The sequence below is a fragment of the Ascidiella aspersa genome, chromosome 7 (genome assembly GCF_963924565.1).
Source record: "Ascidiella aspersa chromosome 7, kaAscAspe10.2, whole genome shotgun sequence".
Taxonomy (NCBI): Eukaryota; Metazoa; Chordata; class Ascidiacea; order Phlebobranchia; family Ascidiidae; genus Ascidiella; species Ascidiella aspersa.
Genome location: NC_139453.1, coordinates 31,688,392 through 31,701,992, shown reverse-complemented (window position 1 = coordinate 31,701,992; position 13,601 = coordinate 31,688,392). Strand labels below are relative to the sequence as shown.

Here is a 13,601-nt window from a genome sequence, read left to right as displayed (position 1 = left end):
GCTAAAATGCGATTTTGGCCAAAACGGTAACTTTGACGTTTCCTAACGAATTTTGATGCCGTTTCGGCTATAGACTCACGTGCAACATCTGAGCACTTCTACCGCAGGAAATCGTCGATTTCGCTAAAATAAAGATTTGACGCTTAACCGAAAATCGAGTTTTTTCGCTAAAATACGATTTGGGCCAAAACGGTAACTTTGTCATTTCTTAACGAATTTTGATGCCGTTTCGGCTGTAGACTCACGTGCAACATCTGAGCACTTCTACCGTAGGAAATCGTCGATTTCGCTCAAATAAAGATTTGACGCTTAAATACTTCGATCAACTTTGATCTTGTTCTGTTGAACTTTAATCAACTTTTTGTTTGTTTTGACCTATTTTGTCCTTGCTTTGTTAACTTTGACCAAATTTTTTAGTTTGGAAATACAATTCATGCTCTGGTTTTTGTTCAAACAAATAACTAACCTTAAGGGCCTCTAAGAATTTTGAAAATCTGAAAAAAATGACCAAACTGTTTTATCTAATTTCTGTCGGAATAAGGCAACTTCACAATGCTATTTTATTACGTAATCTTTAATTTTGTCACAGTACAATAGGCAAATAAAACGTCAAAGTTGCATAACAAACCCCACAGTGACAAGACAATGGATTGAATATAAAAAAATACAAAACTATGTGAATACGTAATGAAACAACGGTATTAAGCAATAATTCTTTAAATAGGATTGAAATGTTTGTGGTTGTATTACTACCTTTCAAAAACAATATAAGTTAAATTTAGTTTGTTAATTGAGGACCCTTGATAGAATTTTAAGTTAAAATTGTGAAAGTTAGTGTATGAAGATATGGTTAAATTACAGCGACGTGGGGTTACTTTCAGTAGTTTCGTACAGTTGCGGTAATTTGCGTTCAGTAGTTTCGTACTGTTGCGGTGAGTCCGCGGAGTGACCACCTGGACGACGGAATGGACTCGCGATGGACATCAAGTTCAAACACTGGAACTTTCGGGCTTGTCCGCGTCATAAACACCGGACAAGGGTAGATGTCAACAGGCCTGTGTGACGTCATAAGGAATAGGGTTTTAATGTAGAAAAAAACATCGAGCAATTGGATTTACATGTGACTGTAACTTAAGGAAGTATAAAAAACGCCATTTGCAAAAAAGGTTTGTAACATAATCTCCTAAATAATCGTATTTGTACATAATAAAAATGAAAAACTAAAGATCCTTCTTGTCAGTTCGGTTTTGCTTCGATTGTTGCATTTACAGATTAAAATTGAAGTTGTTATAATTTAAGCATCAGAACTTTTGTTGCAACATTACTCAGTTATTTTCACCTCGGTCCATCCGCTCCGCCCCCAAACTTCGCCGTCTCCGTCGTGAAAGTGACGTGGATAACAGGAAGTGACGTAGCACCTGGTTTAGGGGGTAAATCCATCACCTCCCCACTCGTCTTGTCCCAAGCACACCCCCACAAGTACACCCCGTGCAAGAAGAACCCCTCGGCTGGGGGGTCGCGCAGCTGAAGGATTGTGACGTAACAATTACTTACAAAATTGAATAAAAGCAATAGTTTTGCGTCATATTTATTATTATAAACTATTAATTTACTTTTTTAAAAGCAGACATTTTGAGAAAAAAATAGATACAAATATTTGTTTTCCTTTATGCTCTTTGTAATTATGTTACATTAGTTCCTGTTTCAGGTAAGTTTAGTTCTAGTTTTACAAACAGCTTTAAACGTTTTAATTACAAACATAGTCGTTGTCGAATCAACAAAGTTCATCAAATTTTAAAATTTGTCAAACTTTACAGCAACACCAGTCTAGTGTTACTCACAAGCGCGATGACGTGATATGACGTCAAACGTGCTTGTATGACGTCACACTTACGTGATCCTTGTCGCGTTGTGTGACTTCTGTGTGAAAGGTTACAGTGTCGACATTTCCCGACTTCTCGATGTGAGATTTAATCGCTTCTTGTTTCAGCACAGAGATGAGCGCGCGAGGTTTGAAAAAAGCTCCCAGCCAATAAGCGGGCGTCTTGTCCTTGCCCTGCGTCACGTGACACAAGCACTCTTGTTTGGAAACTTTATTTGTAACAAATTATATATGAACTAAATTAAAATAGTGGTAGATTTTACTTTTATATTTGACGAAACGTCATTAAGCCCGTTTATATGCACGCTTAAGCCGGATTCGAATCTATTTCGTTAATTCATTCTCTCTCGTTTTGGCGCTGAAATGAATTAAGTACCCGTTTCTTATCGGTCAAAAGAAGTGGTTTTCAATCCGTTCGCCGCTTAATCTGTTCGTTTCGTTGACGGCCAAAATCGTTTAACGTAGAATGGCCTGCTTCAACGCAGTAAACATCACGCCACTTTTGGGGCATTATGACGTAACACGAACGGCTAGTAGTGAACAAAACAACAAGTTTAGCGCATAAGGAAAGAATATTACATACACTCGTTAGATACCAATTTGTGACAGAGGCGCTGGTCTGGGTAGGCTTAAATAGTAATACTTTGGCCCACCCTCACCCAAATATTGTACATTGCTTTAATAATGGTCTCAACGCTGTGGTAGGATTCTAGGCCAGCGCCAAATACAGTTTTCATTTGTCATGTTTGGTACATCCCATCACCTTCTTTTGTCCACTCCGCCGTGTATATAGCGTTGACCAGCACACATAAGCTTAACTTTTCTGCACTTACATTCTGTGTGCCAGGTAAACTGAAGCACTATACAGACAAAAACGTACTTAATCGGCAAACCTAACTCAAGTAATTTTTTTTTTTAATTTTAGGTTAATAAAAACGAACAAGTAGCACTAGATTACTACCGCAAGAAGTAGCCTAAGCCGAAAAATCGGTTGTGCGTCAGAGGTTTACTGGAATATTACGTATTAATGCATATCAGTGCCAGCTTGTACACTCAAGCTGGCTTAAATTTCGCGCCATGTAATTACGACACTAAAACGGATTACTTTTCAATCCGGTTTGACCTTAATCTAATCTGCCCGCGAAAGGTGCATATAAACGGGCTTATTGTTAAGGATAATATGTAGTTTATCAAGATAGAAATGCAACTTCGTTTGCAAAAAATCGCATGTTAAACATAATCTTCGCCTAGATTCGAATCCACGACCCCCGGAACTCACCACTGAAAGAATCTTCTCGAAATGTGCAACTCGTGACGTAATGTCCCCCAGCCACTGCGACAGAGGGGTGTTATTTGGGGGTGCAGTCTCCCCCGCAAGTTCCATCCACTGAGCAGGAATCCTCGAGCGACTCAAGTCATTTGCAATTATGACGTCACTATCGGTTAGTCGATCACCGAACTGATCGAGACTCTCTACCGCCATCTTGATAGTAAACAAGCTCCTACATAGAAATCATACTTTAACCTGATGCAAGTAACAAACGTGGGGGTATTAGTTAAAGTGTTTTTCGTTTTTACCTGACAATACAAATATGTCAGAACAAAACCTGTTAATTCACCTTTTAACTTCAGTGATCAGCTTCTGAAGTTTGGCGAGTTCTTTTTGCAGGAAAAGGTTGAATGGTGTTTGTCCGCCGATCTTACGAATGCGCTCGTTCACGTATTCCTGAAAAACAACACGTTAACGGATTCGTGGAGAATAATTCTTTTATTGATTGCCGAGCTAGTTTGCAACTTTAAGAGAAACGAGTTTTCTTACCAAGTCAACAGTTCACTGGATCAGGTTAAACGTGTTATGGTGTATTCAAGCCACTTACCTTGCTCCAAGCTTTTGGAAGTTTTGGAAGCGCGTTGTAGCAAACTTCCCACAACTCAACTTCCTTGCGGTTCTTCAGCAAATGGTGGCTGTGCGTCGCAAACACGCCCCTAAAAAGATCGCCAGTTACTAACGCCAATAAAACAACCAATCATGAGTTAGACACAACCCTACAAAACAATCACAGGTTAGACACATTCTTAACCAATCACGTACCCTGGTAATACAAGCAGCCAGATATATGTTGTTACCTGGCAACAACCCACGGGTGTGAGCTTGTTCCGCTGATAGATGTCTGTGGGTCGACGTTGAGCGCGGTTGGGGGTCGGGGGTACAACTTGTGCGACAATGAAGAGGTCTCGGGTAGGAAGTCGTAGAACATGTTCAGCCTGCAGATGTAACACATATTGTAACACAATGCATATACGAGGAAAGATTAAATAAAAACTATCTTGGACAAACTACGGCTGTTCATTCGCAGCATAAATAAAACATAAAAGTAATAATTCTGAAAGAAAATTTACAAACAAAAAAATCACAATTTTCCTTGAAATTCGTCCTAATTTATCTGAGCTGAATGTATTTGCACTTATTAAACATTTTACTTCCAATTATCCACTATTTCATTGTAGATCGTGTGACCTGGTGAAAATGTACTGGTCGTCCCCGATCACCGCTTCTTGACTCGGATGCAGGTTGCACCCTTCGGCGCCATCTAGTGAGTGCTGCGGCAGCGAGTCGATCGACCACGCGATGGCGCTCTGCTTCACACTCGGCGCGAATAGAATGGACGGCAGACGATATTTAACTAAAGTTAAATGTAAGAACGTTGTTCTGTATAATGGGTTTCGAGTGAGCTGTTTGTTATAGTTGGTTAAAACAAAGATACTCAATATGATAAATACACGACTTCGTGTACAAGCAAATTAAGTTCGCCAGAATAAAATATCAAAGTGAAAATAGGTAATCTGCTCGGTTACTTCTGATTGGTTGTTTCGCTTCATCCTCATTGGTTAACACAGGTCACGTGACTAACCTTTGGGTAATTCGAATTCTTTCTTGACGGAACTTCCCGCCAACCAATAATCGACCAATGAGATGAGAGCTTGCTGGTCGTACGCGTTTGTGACGTAACAACCGTATATGAACTCCGCAACTTGACACCTGATTTTTTTTTTTCAAATTGTTGTTAACTAGTAATTGATGACGTCATACAAGTATAACATCACAAACCTGAGTCCGGGCCATGAAATGTTTCTGAGCATGATGTTGGCGTCGGTTTGGATGTCGGTAAATTCGCGCGTCACAACCGCGACAGCCGCCTGCAATAAACCACTGTTACGTCACACACGACAATAATCACACAGATGTTCACAATTTTTTTTTTTTTGCTAACTAAAAAAAAGAAAGGAAAGTAAAATGTAAAAGAAATGTAAAGTGTAAGTGGCCGCCACTTGGAGGTAGGGGCAGAGTTGAACTGCGTATCGGCAGAAGGTCAACATTTTTAACTTTTTGTTTATGGTGTTAGTGTTCATGTCAGTATAAATGTAAGTAATAGTTTTAGTATTTATACTGGCCAAAAAAAAAACGGTTTTACCCGGAAAAATAATGCCAGGACACAAACCCCACAGTGATCCGGTTAAAGACCACCGTCAGGTAAGTATGTTCACATGTTATTACAATTTATTTCTACTCGAATAATACGAACATTTTAGCTGTAGTTACGTAAAACATAAATGACGTCACATAGGCACCTTAAGATGTTCACTGTTGACGTCACAGAAGGCGTTTGGCTGCTGCCATCCGACACTAGAGGGCAGCCTCGCGCGCAGTCTTATGGCTCCGTGAAGCAAACAAACATTATGCAAGCAGGGAAGCCACTCGGGACGCGATGACGCGTTTATTACGTCACTATCCACGTGCGTCGTGGCGAAGCGAAGCAGATTGTCTTTCATGCTCTGCAACACATTGTGCGTCATACGCATTTACCTGAGAAAAGTTACCGAATATTGATCTAAAACCAATTGTTAACATACTACATAAAAATGATGAAATTTCCCACAACGACAAACTATGAAAAATAACTTTAATATATTTTAAATGGATTCCAGCAACATAACACGAATAAAGGACTAATAAGAAACAATCGTAATACATTTTAAACCTGGATAAGTCCCAAATAATACCTAAATGGCCATATCCAGCCCCATGTAACATTTCACCTAACCCCACTCCTAAGTACATCATTAACTCTCCTCCAATACCAACCCTAATTCAATTTCTAAAGTGTGACGTAACAATACCCTCGGCGTGTCGACGACGATCTTGACGGAGGCGTGTAGTATCGACGAAGGGATTTTCCCGGCGTCCGCCTCGCACGACAGCCAGAGTTGAAAGGTCATTGTGACGTCACTAGCCTCGTTGAGTTGCGAGAAAAGTTTCTGGATGAGCGCTGGGTTTGTGTGCGCGTTGTGGATGAGCAGAAGGTTGCCCTGTTCAACCAAGAGGTTTGGAATGTGCGGGTTAGACGCAATTTTGTTATTTCACAAAAAAACTGTTTGTGAAATGTTAGGGACCAAATATTGGTTATGTCGGCGAATAACTCGTATCTTTATTTAATAATTGAAACTCGTATCATGTTCAGGTTTGGTTTAATGCATTAATATGGAGCCACAAATAGCAGCATTATCCACAAAACCTCACGTTTGCGATCGATTGTTGAAGAAGAAACTTCGCGCGTTGCTCCTCGCTATTATCACACCCGTTCATGTGCATCACGACGTACTGAAGATTGGACTTTGCAGCAAAGCGTGTGAACAGATCCAAAGCAAGGTTGTTTTCTGACATAAAGATTAGAAGAAATCAACGTGAAATGTATGGTTTGAGATTGCACAATAGCATATGGTTGTGGCACATCCTGTTTTCAGCTACACTTTGTAGTCATATGCGGTGGACTTTAGGAAAGCCATTTAACCACTAGAGGCGTCATTAAGCAACATTATCGACGTCTGATGGTTTCCCTCACCGTTTGTTGACAGCATAATGACGGGGGTGTGGGGTCCAGCTTGACCCCAGGCGTGCGCGGGGTCAGGGGCTTCATCCCTCAAGTATTTCCTTCCAAGAACACGATGGATGAACTCTGTAGATGCAGGGATCAAACGCTCGCTGCGCAGCGACCTACAACAATCGAACAATGGAGGAACAATGAGGGGAACAAACAAGAAAAACAAAGTAGGTATTAAGGTTTTACATTGCATGAATGGAGGAAATCTATTCAATTGAAATTTAACAATTAGGTGAAAAAGTGGGTCGTAAAGATTTTATCATAAATGTTAGAAAACTTATATGGAACAAAATCAAAACGATATTTAGCTTTTACATTGCTGCACCTTATAACTAGAAGCCTCTGTAGCGCCGTAAAGTGTTCGTCTGCGTTGTCTGGCAGTCTACACTTGGTGGCGCTCTCAGGGGCGTCCCCCTCGCATAGTTGGCGCCACTGGGCCTCACGACCATCCTTGGGCATTTTGTCGAAGATCTCGTGGACCCAGTCATGGTGGGTCGCCAACATCTGGGGAATCACCCAAAACAACCCCATATTTACTGACAAGCAATAACGCAAATTCACAAGAATCTGTTTTTTATTTTTTATTTTTTTTTATTTATTTTTTTTTTTGCTAACTAAAAGAAAGCAAAGAAAGTAAGAGTAAAGTAAAAGGATAGTGGCTTTGTCTTCCCATTGGCCAAAAAGGAGGCCGGGAATGTCTGAAGTGTCAGTAATGGTTCAGGCCCTCCTCCGGACAACCATTCCCAAAGGGATATGGTGCCGCCACAGGGAGGTGGGCCCGAGTTATAACTGCGCACTGGCAGAAGGTCAACTTTTCGCCTTTTTGTTTTGGTGTAGGTAATAGGTAAGTGTCAGTATTAGTAATAATTTTAGTTTTATACTGGCCAAAAAAACCCGGTTTTACCCAGGAAAAAAAATGCCAGGACACAGACCCCACAGTGATCCGGTTAAAGACCCCCGTCCCAAAACAACCCCATATTTACTGACAAGCAATAACGCATATTCACAAGAATCTGTTTGGTGGATTACATCTTAAACTTTATTTTAACTTTGATTTTAGGAGATTTGGAATCCTCTGTAGAATCACCATCGTTTAATATTCACTATTAGAAAGGTAACAACTAAAAATGGTGGCACGAATATTTGTGTACACCACTAGTGTTTATGATGAAGTATGATATTTGTGTACACCACTCAGTGTTTATGGTGAAGTTTGATATATGTTTACACCACTAGTGTTTATGATGAAGTTTGATATTTGTGTAAACCACTAATGTTTATGATGAAGTTTGATATTTGTGTACACCACTAATGTTTATGATGAAGTTTGATATTTGTGTAAACCACTAATGTTTATGATGAAGTTTGATATTTGTGTACACCACTAGTGTTTATGATGAAGTTTGATATTTGTGTAAACCACTAGTGTTTATGATGAAGTTTGATATTTGTGTAAACCACTAGTGTTTATGATGAAGTTTGATATTTGTGTAAACCACTAGTGTTTATGATGAAGTTTGATATTTGTGTAAACCACTAGTGTTTATGATGAAGTTTGATATTTGTGTAAACCACTAATGTTTATGATGAAGTTTGATATTTGTGTACACCACTAGTGTTTATGATGAAGTTTGATATTTGTGTAAACCACTAATGTTTATGATGAAGTTTGATATTTGTGTACACCACTAGTGTTTATGATGAAGTTTGATATTTGTGTAAACCACTAGTGTTTATGATGAAGTTTGATATTTGTGTAAACCACTAATGTTTATGATGAAGTTTGATATTTGTGTACACCACTAGTGTTTATGATGAAGTTTGATATTTGTGTACACCACTAATGTTTATGATGAAGTTTGATATTTGTGTACACCAGTAGTGTTTATGATGAAGTTTGACATTTGTGTAAACCACTAGTGTTTATGATGAAGTTTGAGCTCAAGCCATTGTCAATCTCACCTGAAGGTTCCTGAACGGCTCCTCGCTCATCCAATCAAAAGGCTTCTTCGCCTGACCACGTGACTCGGAGGCATGGCAACCGAGCGCGTTCATCAGAGCGTGACCGTACTCAGGCGAAATAAGAAACTCGCGCTCTCCCTTCCCGACGTTGCCTGTCACGTCATAATTGTTCGGTGAAATTGCTTGTGGCTACTACCACATAGAAATCTTACCCAGTGAATCCTCGACCTCTAGCGCCATCAAGAGGGCGAACAGGTATCGGTCACGGTCGAGTAGCGCGTGACAGACCGTGAAGTAAATGTTGAAGGTCATTTCGCTGCAGATGACCTTAAGAGCTGATCGCTCTGATTGGTGGATGCTTTTGTCATACAAACTACGTCACAAAGAAGAAGTATTGTGACGTCATATAACCGTCATTTAAGTCTAATTTGTTAAAGTTTAAGCATTAATTTCGTCACATGACGGCACCTCAAGAATCGTTGCCAGCTGTGGTGATAAAGGGGATTGACCACGGGTAAGGCCCTTGTGACGTCATAGAGCACAGCTCCCCGCAACGCCACCTCGCGGAACCCCTCCTTGGCGCGCTCGATCGAAAGTTCGCTCGCATCGATACGAACTTGACTGGAACAAAGGGATTACGTCGCTAATATGACGTTACTCACAAAATATACTCACAGGGATAAAAACAGTAGTTATATGCCGCATTAAATACAACAAGTGAACTCACGTCTCGGTGGCCTCGTCATACTGCTTTTTTATCTCGGCCAACTTCCGGGTTATTTGAAGGTCATTCAGCAACCGGAAGTCGCCAGCAAGTATGACCTTCAGCTGCTCCTCAAGGTTATCCATAACCTTCATGTTCCTGATCTTTTCTCGTTGAGTTCCGAACCATTCGTCCCGTAAACGAGGTTTCTCCAAACGCATGAACCTGGGGTTAAAGGTCAATGAACTTGATAACGCCCGGTTACTCTGGATCAAACGTTAGATGACCTGGGTTCAAAGTTGATTAATCCGAAAGCTAAGGTTCAAATAGTCAAATAAATATTTTGCAACTGGAAGGTTATTTATCCAAAGCCCATTTCAAAAGGATTAAACTAAACATCAGTAACTTTTTTTTGGTAAAATAATTTTCTTTATCTCTTTGCAAAAGTGGCTGTTAGTTACACTCCCTCACCAACGTACCTGTCGAGTAGTTCGACTTGCACCCCCTCCCTGGTTGATTGCATGTAGACGAGAGTTGTGTAAGCTGCCAGCTCTGCAGGGACATCTTGTGGCAGGGTTGCGGTGTGGATGTACAACCGGAAGGTGGCGCTGCATTCAACCTCGTGGTCGCCAACCTGGAGCAAAATACAAGATGGGGCACATTGTTTCGACGTGCTAAAGGTTAAAGTAAACTATATTTTACCATTATTTTAAACGGGGATTTGCTTGTGTGGAATTCCCGCCTGTGACGTAACACTTCCCTGAATCGATAATCATTTGCCAGATCTGTGACGTCACAATAGGTTATCAGAAGTGAACTTCCATCGCTTAAGCAGGTTTCAAATTGGGCGCGAAGATCCTAGAGATAAATAAAAAGCTCGGTTGAATCGTAGGAAAATAACACAATTATTTCAATAAACAATAGGTTTTATTGTTAAATAACAGGCCATTGGGATAAAAATGTTCTTTTGTTGTTCAACATATAACACAACAAATAAATTGTTTTGAGTAGGTACAGTCGGGCACGTGAAAGTAGAACTTAAAAGTTACCAAACGTGTACAACGAGTGCTAGATACAAAATGGCGACCAATTCCACCGACTTACTCTGTACTGAACGACCACGAGGTTTCCATCGACGTAACCTTGAAGCCACTCGATGACCTTGGCGGCTGGGTCGCATACCAGACACCAGGTGGCGTGCTGCGCAGTGAGCAGGCATGTTTGGTCAAGCGTGAAGTGATCTACGGGAAGTTTCTTGTAAGCAAGTTGTTGAACATCGAGCGGTGAGGAGAGAAACTCGTGCAACCTTAAGTGGGGGAGTGAGTGAAGCTAATAACAACCACCTTTGTAGCACAAATACAACGCACAACATTTACCTTTGTCACAATCGCTTCAAACAGCACTGGCACTCACCTGTAGTTTGTGAACAGCATCCGGTTGGGAATCGGAAGCTCGTAGTGCTTGCACACGTGCGTGTAGAATGACGTCATCCTCTTACGTGCGTCTGACGTCATACCGCCGCAGTAGGTGAGGTAAGCAGCTGCGAGGATGCAGTTGGTGACGAGTTGTTCGCTGCTGATTGTCTCCTTCAGCTCAACACTCCAACTCTTCTCAAGCGGTTTCAAGCTGGGGAAAGCACCAATGTGGATATAGTGACGTAACAAGTAGTGATTGTGACGTGTTTTTATGTGGTTCGTTTTCTATAGCTTTATCTTAAACTGTTACTTGCATTACCCAGCTGCTTGGGTCGTTACTGTTAATATGGAATCGTTAAACAACATGAACTTTATCACTGCCAGCAACAAAATGGATTACTTTATAACTGGGGTTAAGACTCCCCCATGTAGATAATCCTGGTGTAAATAAACATCAACGAAGCCTTGAACAAGGCAACTGGTAGTTTAGTTTTGAACAAACCTTTCCAGAGTGCTCAAAGCAGATCTGAGTCTCTCTTGTGACGTTTGGAGTTCATCTTTCAAACGATGTTTCTTTACGACCGCGTCATCATATCTATCACGGCAACATATGACAGTTCACATGAGTCTAAATCTAATTCATGAGGGCTTGAAATAAGTTAAATAAGGTGTGTCTTACTTTTGCTGCACGGAGTTGACTGTTTGTTGGAGGGTTTGGATGTCATCTTTGGTCAAACCTTCGATCGAAGTCGTAGAATTAAGCTCGTCCTCATTCATGCTGAGATCTACCTCGCTATCATCCAGTTTAACCAAAGGCTAAAAATATTAATAATATTTTATTGGTTATTTATTTGAAATATTGATTGACTTTTGATTTGGTCGTTACGTAAAAAACTAATTACAAGTTTTAGTAACGCACTTTAAAGAAAAATAACATAAGGTCATAAAGCAGGTCAGGAGGGTCACACATTTGATAATAATTTGCCCCAAAACTAAGTTATAGTGGAATAACTGATTTAGCTAAAAAACATGTTAACTTGGTAAGGAGTATGGTAGGTTAATAGTTTACACACATATGTTAGCGTATTTATCAACATTACAGGCAAAAGTTAGATAATAAACAAGTTTACTTTATTATTATTTAAATTTCGTTATATAAGGTGAAGAATTTTGTTTTTAATTTGATTTAGTGACATGTTATTTTTTGCAATGATTTCTATTCTTACGTATTTTCTGCGACGATTGTAATTTAAAATGAAGGTCAATTCCTGCAAAAAACATGTTAAAATGCTGCTTTGGTTGATTTTATCTAACTTGATTGATTTTATATTTGGTTGATTTTTTATGGCTGCAGCAATAACTCACGAATTTGTGGATCACAAATATTTACAAAGTATTCAGTTTTAGTTTTAAACAAAAGCGATCATGAAATCATAAATAGTAATTCAAGAAATGGAACATTTCTCGAAATATCCGGATAGGACTGGTTTAACATCTCCTACACGGATATTGTGATAATAATACATTTTAAAACCTTCCGCATATGTTAAGGTTATCCCCTCCAATGTTCCCTTTACCTTCTGATCCTCGATCTCAGCTTGTTGAATCTTGATCCTCTCAGCTTCGAGTTGTTGCAGGTGATCCATGCAGTGCTTGAGCGGACCACACAACCTCGTGTACTCCACAATAGATATGGTGTACTCAACCAACACCGCTGCATCCTCACTGCTGTAGCGAGCAGCCGAGATCGTGATGCCGCTGCCTGGACAAACAAGTTTCAAGGACCATAAAAATTTCCAAGTTTAAATGAGTGTTAAGCGCGCAAGGTTCCAGCCACCTCAACCCACTACTCACTTGTAGCAGCCTTCCTCTGCTGGATGACTGTTTGTGATTCCTGCAGTAGCGACCCCTCCCCCGTCACGCCCTCCTGACCTGCCTTGCCCTTTATGAGGTAAGACTCGACATCCTGAAGGACCGACTCGTCGAGACCTGTCTCCCAGTCAACACTGAGAATAAAAATGGGATTAAACAGAAAGCAACAGACCAGGAGAGCAGATTCAACGAGAATACCATTGGCAGCAAATTTATGAGGCGCGAGTAAAAATGCATCACATTTGTTTTTAAGGAATGGATCAAAGAGTAATTATTGATCACCTGTGAATCATCTCCACGAATCTCACGGTGTCATTCATGAAGTTCTGCATACTCTTCCACTTGCTACGGTCCACTGCGTCTCCTTGCCCTCCAGACGTCATACCTTACGTAAATAAAAGAATAAAACATATTTATGACCTAACAATACCAATCAAGATATTTCACCTTGAAACTCACCGAACGAGCTTGTTGACCTTGTGGTCTGCCTGACCAATCTCTTCTGGGGTTTTTTGGGGCCGGTTTTTAGGGTACTTCCCGAAGATACCCTGGACGACTTGTCCGACCCTTCGATGTTGTCCAGGGCTCGCTTCGATGTCCGGGGGGTTTTGGTTTCGGGCCTCCCCTGTGACTGGGGGTCAGTAGTGGCGCCGGTGAGCCAAGGTTGCGAGCCAACCAATACCATCACCATCTCCAACACCTACGCCAAGATAACAAGCTGACCCTACTGAATCGAGGTTTAATATTGGTTCAGGAATATAACAGAAAAGTAACTAGCAAAGTAAACAAAGACTGTATTGACTACAAAGAACATCAAGGTAGCATTA

The 13,601-nt window shown here is 40.6% G+C and overlaps 1 protein-coding gene across 5 annotated transcripts in view; it reads right to left on the bottom strand.

The window, feature by feature from the left end:
- Positions 1–590: 590 nt before the first annotated feature.
- LOC146139016 (uncharacterized) overlaps positions 591–13,601 on the bottom strand; it is a 66,266-nt gene continuing 53,255 nt past the window's right edge. For all 5 annotated transcript variants that reach the window (XM_083394199.1, XM_083394201.1, XM_083394200.1 and 2 more), the window contains 29 exons: positions 13,234–13,474; positions 13,057–13,159; positions 12,757–12,908; positions 12,480–12,664; positions 11,582–11,718; positions 11,405–11,497; positions 10,901–11,113; positions 10,592–10,793; positions 10,190–10,345; positions 9,967–10,121; positions 9,512–9,712; positions 9,253–9,405; positions 8,997–9,157; positions 8,785–8,936; positions 7,148–7,326; positions 6,784–6,935; positions 6,462–6,598; positions 6,062–6,250; positions 5,513–5,716; positions 4,992–5,080; positions 4,795–4,922; positions 4,401–4,566; positions 4,010–4,147; positions 3,760–3,868; positions 3,502–3,608; positions 3,162–3,384; positions 1,895–2,056; positions 1,340–1,524; positions 591–1,055 (listed from right to left, as the gene is read on the bottom strand). In XM_083394199.1, the coding sequence (XP_083250325.1) occupies positions 911–1,055; positions 1,340–1,524; positions 1,895–2,056; positions 3,162–3,384; positions 3,502–3,608; positions 3,760–3,868; positions 4,010–4,147; positions 4,401–4,566; positions 4,795–4,922; positions 4,992–5,080; positions 5,513–5,716; positions 6,062–6,250; positions 6,462–6,598; positions 6,784–6,935; positions 7,148–7,326; positions 8,785–8,936; positions 8,997–9,157; positions 9,253–9,405; positions 9,512–9,712; positions 9,967–10,121; positions 10,190–10,345; positions 10,592–10,793; positions 10,901–11,113; positions 11,405–11,497; positions 11,582–11,718; positions 12,480–12,664; positions 12,757–12,908; positions 13,057–13,159; positions 13,234–13,474 (4,617 nt within the window). In that variant the 3' untranslated portion in view covers positions 591–910. The remainder of the gene's footprint in view (positions 1,056–1,339; positions 1,525–1,894; positions 2,057–3,161; positions 3,385–3,501; positions 3,609–3,759; positions 3,869–4,009; positions 4,148–4,400; positions 4,567–4,794; positions 4,923–4,991; positions 5,081–5,512; positions 5,717–6,061; positions 6,251–6,461; positions 6,599–6,783; positions 6,936–7,147; positions 7,327–8,784; positions 8,937–8,996; positions 9,158–9,252; positions 9,406–9,511; positions 9,713–9,966; positions 10,122–10,189; positions 10,346–10,591; positions 10,794–10,900; positions 11,114–11,404; positions 11,498–11,581; positions 11,719–12,479; positions 12,665–12,756; positions 12,909–13,056; positions 13,160–13,233; positions 13,475–13,601) is intronic.